Genomic DNA, 9,422 nt, shown 5'->3' on the forward strand with positions numbered 1-9,422 from the left:
AGAAATAATTACAAGTGTTGAAATAATTTTCCTTATTTGCAATGCTTCTACAAGGACAAAATCAGTTTTGCAATCCTGACTTGCATGCAGTTGCAGAGTACTTCAGTGAGGAGTTGTTCTGTTACCTGAACAAATCACTGTAAGAGCTGGAGATTGGACCTAGGCTTTCAAATAAAATTGTTTTCAAGCATCAGGCACCTTTAATCTCACAAACTCTTGTTATAGATAAATTTAGTACAAATTAATTGCTTAATTTTATATTAAGTGTTTAAATGACAGATTTAGATTTAATATTTATTATTTCTCAACAATAAACAACTGTTGAGACCATTGTGCAATAAAGAAAACCAGCTCTTCTTTATTTTGTCTCATAAATCAGGACTCCAAGACTCACACAAACATTAAAGTGAAATGTCTCCTTAAGCCAAAACAAATCCTTGCTGATCACATTGATTCTTTCCTTCTTGTTCCCTAATTTTATTTTTTGAACTATATTCTTACTTACTGAGATTCTTATCAATTATTTGAAGAAATTTCATGGCTCTGAATGCAATTTTAGCAGAACTGAGTGGAGATTACTCTTTTTTCCTTTACTTCATATCCCTTGCCAAATACTTTTTGAGAGGAAGAATACTCCCAGAGTCAGCTCTGACTTTGGGATGATGGCCCAAGCTTTATATGCTCAGTAAAATCCTTCCAACCCTTGTTCTCCCCCTGAGCTCTTAGGCAGACACACCAGCAGTGAGCCCAGTACATCCATATGGCAGAACAGGCCACAAACTGGGAGAGGAGGCACATACCTACAGTGGGAACACATCCTCAGGGTGACTTCCCTGAAGTGTGTCAAGAAATACACTGAATACCTCATGTACCTATTCAAATGGTGAAAAAAGTCACAAAATTCCCAAAAACCTGATGATACTTCAATGCTGAAAGCAATTGAATTTATTCTGGGAATGCTGACTATTCATTGGAACAATAAAGAATTGAAACAGACAATGAAATATAATCTACAGCTATTCAGAAAGGTCTGGAAAAATTGTTTACAGAGGCAAGCAAATAGGAAACTAAATAGGGATAGAAGAGTATGGATATGAAGAGACCTTGAGACTTCTGCCAATGCTATGGCATATCTGTATGACTCCTCGAGTGTGAAACATTGTTGCCAGATTTGAATCAGAGTTCAGAAAAGCTGCTAAGTACTCTTAGATACCAGAGAAAGTGAACTAAGGCAGGAAATAAAGTCATCACAGATAAGAGGGATGCTCCAGAGCAAAGGTTTGCAGAAACAGGGGAACAGAGATCTGCAGAACCAGGGAAAAAAGATCGGATTTCTCACTTCCAGCTCAGCACTAGGTCTGAGTAGACATTCTAAAAAGAGGATAAAGCAGTAGATAAGAGACACAGATAAACCCTTCAAAACCTTTCCCCCTCCATGTTCCCTGCCTGCTATACGTACAAAAGTAAATAAACAACATGTTTGTTTTCAGACTGAACAGCCATTAGTCATAATTCCCAAAGAGAAATTTACTTGTGAGCGCCAAGCACAGCTGGGACTGTATTAACACAGTTGGACAACAAGGGAAACTGTGTTCCAGAGAGATCAAGGGCCAAGAGAGGTTGGGCCATGACTTTTTATCCTGAGAAATTAAGAAAACCAAACAGCGACCTAACAGCAAACTTCTAATATTTTTGATGCAGCTTCCCTCCCCTCTGAGACACTGTCCATGATATTTCAGAAAACATGTATCCAGATATTTCAGAAAACATTGCTTTACTCTTTGGATAAAACCAGCAAGCATATGGATCTTCATTTTACATCAGTGTTACTATTAGATCACCTGCTACTCACAACTCTATTCTGGACATACACTTTCACTGTCTTTCACAGGCACCAAACTCATCCCTTCATTACAAACATGTATTCACACAAATAATCTGCTTTTCTTCATAGTCCACTTCTCATTTCTTCACTACATTCACTCACCCATTCTTCACACATATTGTGCTAATCCTGTTCGTTCCAGACTAGTCCAACTCAAAATCAGTAGAATTTGTTGAATATTTCTGGAATTTCTCTTCCAGGAAGCAAATCCACATATATCCAAGGCACATCCTTCTCACTGCACACCCACAACACACATAAGACCCAAGGATACCATCAGGAATGAAACAGATTCCAAATAGGGAACAATGAAATAATCTGTAGCTACTGAGTTGGAAAAATTGACAAATAAAAGGGGCAAAGAGTTGTACAAAAGAGATCTATCAAACCATTCTGCTGCAGTGAATCAGATGCTCATTGTCTCATCCAATACAAGAACTACAGGTCACTAAATGAAGCTGTAGGGGTCAGGTTAAAAAAGTAAGGAGGTGGCAGCTCTTACGTAGTTAATCTGCGGAACGCTTTGCCCAGCGTGTTGCAATGTCAGAAGTTTGTTCTGGAGGAGACAGGAGAAGTTCAAAGGAATAGGGGTCAGCTGAGGATTCCCAAACACAGAGGACTGTATTCGGCTCATGCACTCCCCACATCACGAGAGGCTGGGGCTGCGCTTTTGGTTTCCATTAGATAATGCACCTCACAGACCTCTGGTCAGACTGTACAGCTGGGTTTGATCCCGGGCAATACATAAGACTTAAGTTTCTTACTCCAGTGAAGGAACATTTTTTACTGCATGACTGACCCAAAAAGTGGATTTTTAATCTGCAAGATATTCAGTTCATATATAAAAACTAATCCAATAAATGTGCAAGGATAATTGAAATAATGCCTACACTGTATTTTGTATTGAAAAGAGTTCTCATTTTCACTGGAGGTAGAAAATAGAGAGTGGGAAAATATTACCTAAACATATAAATCCTCATAATTTTTATGAAAATTGATGCAAAATCAGAGAAAAATGTTCAAAAGATATGAGGACAAATGGTTAAAAAGCATGATACTTCTGAAGAACTCATTTCTGGACTGCTTGGAAATTGCAATAAATTCTGTATTTAATAATTATTTCAGGAAATTTCATGTTTCTTAGTTATCTCATAGCAAATAATTTTTTCCAGATGCTTTCCATGTTTCTTTCCCACTCCCAGTTTGTTTCATTCTCAAGTTTCTTTTTCACTTAGAGCAAACACTTGGCTCTAAAAAACCAAAAGAAATGAAGAAAGAATTGCCAGCAAAACCTGCTCCATGCAGTGTGTACAGTGTTCCTGATTTCCTTGCAGAATAATAATCTTAACTGCTGAGATGCTGACATTGTGTGCTTGTGTTTTTATACACACCACTGACACTACAGCTGGATTGAAGATGGGTTGAAGCTGGATTGAAAAATAGCAAGTCCCCCACAAAATAAAAATCTGATTTCATCTGCCTATGTATATATTTTTACAAATACAGTACTTCTGCTTATAATTTTACTATAAAGTATGCAGATAATTGAAATGTATACAATACCAAGCTAATTCTGGACTGGACTCCTTATATAGAAATGTTAAGATTTCACTCCTTTCACAGCAAATTTATCATTTTTCTGACATTAGAATATACAAGTACTTCCCTTTGAATACCTGAATAGAAAAACTTGAATACACCGTGCTAGTGATGTTAAAAACAGCATTGGGTCTATTTATGACATTGTTCCATAAAATCCAAGCCAACAGGTCCCTGAGACACTTTAAACATTTGTATTGAAGGTGTACTAGACTAGAATTTTTCCTGTTAATTTTCTCAACCGAAATATTATTCATCCAAGGTAGTAAATTTTAAACAGTATTTTAAAGAACTCCATCCATGTTCTAAATTTAAAACTATCTGAAAATCTGACCATGGCAAATTTATTCATCATTGACATGTTGCTCCAACCGGGAAAAGTTTGTGACAATTTGTTTAACGACACCCATCAAGAAATGTGTCCATGTAAAATATAAAGGAGATTAATTTTTATTCTATTTATCATCTTTTTACATTATCTATGATAAAATTAGCAGCTTTGAGCACTTTCACCTACCATTCTATCTTCAACCGATTTTCATGCACTCTTCCTTTAGTAGCATTGTATTCACTTCGGCAGCTGAAAAGTTGTTGCCTTATTTGGGAAGCTTCACTGGGAGCTTCTTCAGGGAGCTGCTCTGCTTTTTCCAGTTCACTCTGTTGTTCCAGTTCTGCACTCAGGCGTTCGGCTTCCTGCAACAGCTGGGTCTCAGATTCCTGTAAACTGCATTAAATAGACTGATTTAGAACTAGTCAATGTGAAGCACAAGCTTTGTTTTTATACTTCTTTACATACCTATAATTTTAATTGAAGGTTTGCAGGATAAAATAGGATTGAGATCTGTATAATCTTGCCTGATCTCTTAGTTGACCATGCCTTGGGCAGGAGGTTGGACCTCCTGAATTCTGTTCAAACCCAAATCATCCTATGATGCCATGAGAGCAGTGGAATCTGGTCTCGGGGGGGTTTCTGCATACCTACAGTTGGAGTGAGATTCCTCTGATCTAATTTTAACCAGATGGCAGAATGTTACTTAGTCAAATTTATTTGTCTAACACTTCCTGGAAAAAAAATGAAGAGACAGGGAATCCATTTTATCCTTAGAAGCACCAAAGGCTAGATCTGATTAAGAGTGGAGACCTATAGTAGTGAAGTATCTACCAGGACAAGGCCCAGTCTGGACTATATGACAACTTTAAGTTCTTAATAAACACTGGGACATCTACCCAGTGATGAATTACATCTTGCTACTGCTGTAGTGCTACCAAGACCAGAAATAACTCATGTAATGATACAAAAGCTAAAAATCCATTTGTGGACATCTGTGGAAGTTTATTATAAGCCTGTAAATCAGTGATCTGCTTTGTATCAGCAGACTAGCTCCACAGAAACACCAAACTAACTTCTGTCAGTGTCTGGAGACTGGTATCCATAATATACTTAAAAACTTTTGTGGTGATAGCTGAAAAGCATCCTAAAGGCTGTTAGTAAAATACATTGATTATTATGGAAAACTCTTAAAGGGAACACAGTATGAAAATTCATATACAATGCACTACACATAAACCTATGATTTATGCTACAGAAATATTGTGTATGCTTCCTCAATATTACTATATTATGAATTTTATATCATGGTCTACTAAAATTAGTCACAAGTTATGTAGAAGAATAAAGAACTCTATCACTTGCTTTTTACTAATTAAAAATATAGTGCAATATTTTTTTAAACAAAAGAACTTAGAATTTCCCATACTGAGAAACTCTAGGCAACTTTTGGCTCAAATTTGACATTTATGGTTTAAAGAGAAAGAGAAATTACATATCATACCAAATAATAGAGATGGCAAAATAATGATAAAAATACAAAATATAAAACTGACTATATTGCACAAACATAGTTGAAATAATATACCAGAAAAAGTTTTGATTCATGCAAGATTTCTCCCTAGATAAGAACTTCCTGTTTCTAAACTAGAAAATAAGAAAACCACAGAATTCAAGAGAAAACAGTGTGCCTTCATCATGAGCAAATAATTTCATGTGTTTACACATATATGTTAAGCAAAAAATAAACAGGCTTATTGACACTGGAATCTATATGATATTTAAATCTTCTGTAAATCTTACAGAATGTATGCAGTTGAGGGAGAAAATATAATTGGTTTTAGCAATACACAATTTCAATCACAATTCTTTCATAACATATACACTTTACATACAGTTACATAAACATGTAAGTAAATTCATAAAAACAAAATTTTGAGTATTTATTCTTTCAAGATAATTAAAAAAAACAAAAACAAGAATTGAGTGTTGAATCTAGATTTTGCTCCCTACAGATGCCAACAGTATTTTTTCATGTGTTGATTTGAATTTAATTGAAGACAATGAAGAAATAACTGCACATCTACACAATGTACACATACAGAATCTCATGACTGCAAAAGTAAGTTTGTGCAGCTTTTGAATTTGTGAAATAATTAGTAATTTAGCAGAGGCTTAAGAAAATAAGATTCCCAATCTGCTAATGAATCTTCATTATTATCTGAGTATCTTCCAGTTTGGGTTAACAGAATATCCATACTAGGTTCCTAAATTGAGATAATATAAATAAAATTTATAACTAGGCCACATAATTGAGTGACTAAAAAGTTTTCAGGGGCCAAATACAAGATCAGATACTTCAACTTTAGATGCAGCCTTACTACAAAGTGGATGGGTGAGACAGCACCTCAATGGGATGACAGCCTGTTTTTCAAAACCACTTAAGACTTTGAAGAAAAATATCAAAGATGTTATCTGCCAGGTGACATCTTTCAGCTTTTAGAAATGCCAAACTGTGCCAAACTGAAAGCAAGAAATAAATTTCCCACTAAACAGAGGACTGCATTATACACTTATAGCTCTGTGTACATTGGCAACAGCCTTGGAAACTACTTGCACACAGAGTAATTGCATTCATGATATTAGAGAAATTTGAATTGTATGTCAGAGAGATCAGTTGCAATAGTTTGGCACAGCTGTCACAGGGAACTGTGCTGCTTAAGATGTATAAGGCTTTCTCTTTGAGATTTTTATATGCTAATAAAGGAAAGAAAAAACCACACAGAGCTCGAAAACCTCATCCTGTGTCATTTGTCTTAACATGGCATTGCAACAACTAGAACAGATGGGCATTAATTAGGAAAGGGATTGAATTCAACTGTAATATGTGAAAAAATAAGTTCTTGATCCACAGAACTGTACAGCTCATGTTAGGGTGAAGAACTAACAATTAAAAAGCAGCATGGATCCTGTGAAGGGTTCTTTGTAGGAAGAGAATATACACACATACTGCACTTACCACCAGGACAATCCTTACAGCTGATGGAGAAAACCAGACCCCTGCAGATGTCTGGATAAGGAGGAAGTGTGTGGTCTCTATTTCTTTCTGTAGAGTGTTAAGGGATCCTTGGAACCTTGTTCAGATAAACATGTCTACTGATGTTAACATATGGACAATTGAATCCTAATTTTGATGCCTGAATCCCACTTTTGATGTCCTCAAAATATACTGGAGATCATGATTGATTTCTGGTAATTGATTTCCCTTGCTTTCTTTTCACAGCAGGAGAAATTTATCTGTGAGAATTAGTGCTTGCTCAGACATTGGTGTTCTGCTGTGACACACAACTACATCCAATACAGAATGGGACACCATGACCTCTGATCCAATTTCTTACAGAAGCATGGCCATTTCATACTCCTGCAAGAATGATGGAAAGAATGAAAGATATAATCTACCATCTAACATTTTCATGCTTTTGGTGCATTCTGTTAAGGGTAGTTTTAAGTGTGACAGAAAGGACAGCTGAGTCCTGTTTACACTCAGGCCCTATTCCACTTGCTACACACACAGAGATTGCCTTTACATGAATGAATGTCCCATAAAATAGAATACTGTATAAATACATAAAACATGTAGGAATATGTTTGTATTTTTCCAATGAAAGACTGTTTTCAAACTAACACTGGCTGAAAATCAACTAATTAGGAGCTACTGGTTTCTGCTTCAGCTCAGTGAACACCATTGTGGTAGAAACTCTCTCTATCAATTAATCCAAACACCACAAAATATGTTTAGATCTGAGCAGTTAGAAAAGTCTTCTTGTATTTTCTAGGAACCTGAACCTAAACAACACTGAAGTGCTGTTTTTAACTCTGCTTCTCAGAAATATTTGCTATCTATCTCAGTAATCTGAAATAAAGTCACATGATGTTTCACAGAATCAAAACCATATCCCAACTCCGCATTTTATTAAGACAAAACCAGAAGACTCAGCTATCCTCAAGAAAAACTGTTATTTTGGTATTTTGAGAACCCCTTTTCAAATTACTTTACATTACTTTGCACTTGTTGCTATTCAGACTGTCAGGAGGCACAGCAAATCCCAGCAGTATCCAAATAAGCAGGTATAACCTGAATTAGTTTTAGAATACTCAAATTAGGCTTTAGCTTCGATGACACAATTGCCATAAAGTTTTTAATTTGGACTAATTTGTCAGTGAAAGTGGGATAAAATATTGTTAATATGGTGGATATTATGGTGTGAATTACAAGAATGTAACAGGAATATCATGATGCTGATTTTACTGATAATTACAGGAATGCTGTCTGTTGCAGTCTGTACATCCATTCCCAATATTATTACGTTTATATTAGAAACAAAGATGTGTTTCAAACAAGTATTTAGTATCCCAAATTACCTTGAAAGTTCCTATTAAATAATAGTGGTTTTCAACCTTGTGTTCTGGCTTCCTGTTTATGAACTATAACTGTGAGAAAGTCTTAAATGATGATTAGGCTTCAGCATGAGCAGAAAGTATTTTAAAAACAAAATGCTTTGGCTACTGAAAGTCTAAAAAGGAATATTATACCTTATCACAGCCTCATGCAGCAGGGTGTACTGTTCCTTCAGCTCAGCTACTCTGGTGTCTGTGATTTTTCCAGCAGAAAATAGCTATGGAAGGCAAACAGACAGTTATGAAATCTCCTAAGCACTAATACTTTCATTCTGCTGCAACTTTTTATAACTGTAATTGGCAGCCTTTCAGTTTGTACAGACTTTGGTAAAATAACAAATTAAATGCACCACCAAATCAAATAAACAGACAAAAAATACTTATTTTCATAAAAATTCAAGGCATAAATATATGAACATAAAGAATGTTTCTATCACAACTACAGTGCTACTTGCACTGTACCATTTCTTCTCTGACTTTCTGTCTGTATTAATATTTCATGGTAATTCTGTCTTGACTTTGAACTCAGGCTCTAAGTTACCTCTTTTCATTGCTTAACTGGTTCAGTTTTGGTATAAACCCACTGGCCCACACAGGCAAAACTGAGGCCTAAAGTGGCTCTGCAGGCAATAGGGCTGTAAAAAAATATAGGAGCTAGGCTAAAACTGGATGACTCCCAGGCAACAGAACACATTACCTTGAGCAGATCTTCAGCAAACACCAAGATCAAGCAGGTGTTTTAAATACCTCCAGAAATAGTGACTCAAACTCTTGCTCGAGCAGTCTGTTCCAACATTGGACCACACTTTCAGTGCAGAAATGTTTCCTAATATCCAGTCTAAACACCCCCTGGTGCAACTTCAGGCTATTTCCTTCTGCTTTATCACTTGTTACCTGGGAGAAGACACTGATCTCATGCTTGCACTTCCTTTCAGGTAGTTGTAAAGAACAGTGAGTTCTACTCTGAGCCTCCTTTTCTCCAGGCTGAATACCCCCAGCTCCCTCAGCTGCTCCCCATCAGACTTGTGCTCCAGACCCTTCCCCAGCTCCCCTGCCCTTCTCTTAACTTGCTCCAGCACTTCAATGTTCTTCTTGTAGTGAGTGGCTCAAAACTGAGCATGGGATTTGAGGTGTGGCCTCACCAGTGCCGAG

The 9,422-nt window shown here is 36.3% G+C and overlaps 1 protein-coding gene across 1 annotated transcript in view; it reads right to left on the reverse strand.

Moving 5' to 3' along the window:
* Positions 1 to 9,187, reverse strand: part of CCDC146 (coiled-coil domain containing 146) — a 36,426-nt gene extending 27,239 nt beyond the window's left edge. Inside the window, exons 1-2 of the mRNA XM_050985668.1 lie at positions 9,165 to 9,187; positions 4,002 to 4,208 (exon numbers count right to left, since the gene is read on the reverse strand). Of these exons, the coding sequence (XP_050841625.1) occupies positions 4,002 to 4,208; positions 9,165 to 9,187 (230 nt within the window). The remainder of the gene's footprint in view (positions 1 to 4,001; positions 4,209 to 9,164) is intronic.
* Between the last annotated feature and the right edge of the window lie 235 nt (positions 9,188 to 9,422).

This window comes from Serinus canaria, chromosome 1A (genome assembly GCF_022539315.1).
Source record: "Serinus canaria isolate serCan28SL12 chromosome 1A, serCan2020, whole genome shotgun sequence".
Classification (NCBI taxonomy): Eukaryota; Metazoa; Chordata; class Aves; order Passeriformes; family Fringillidae; genus Serinus; species Serinus canaria.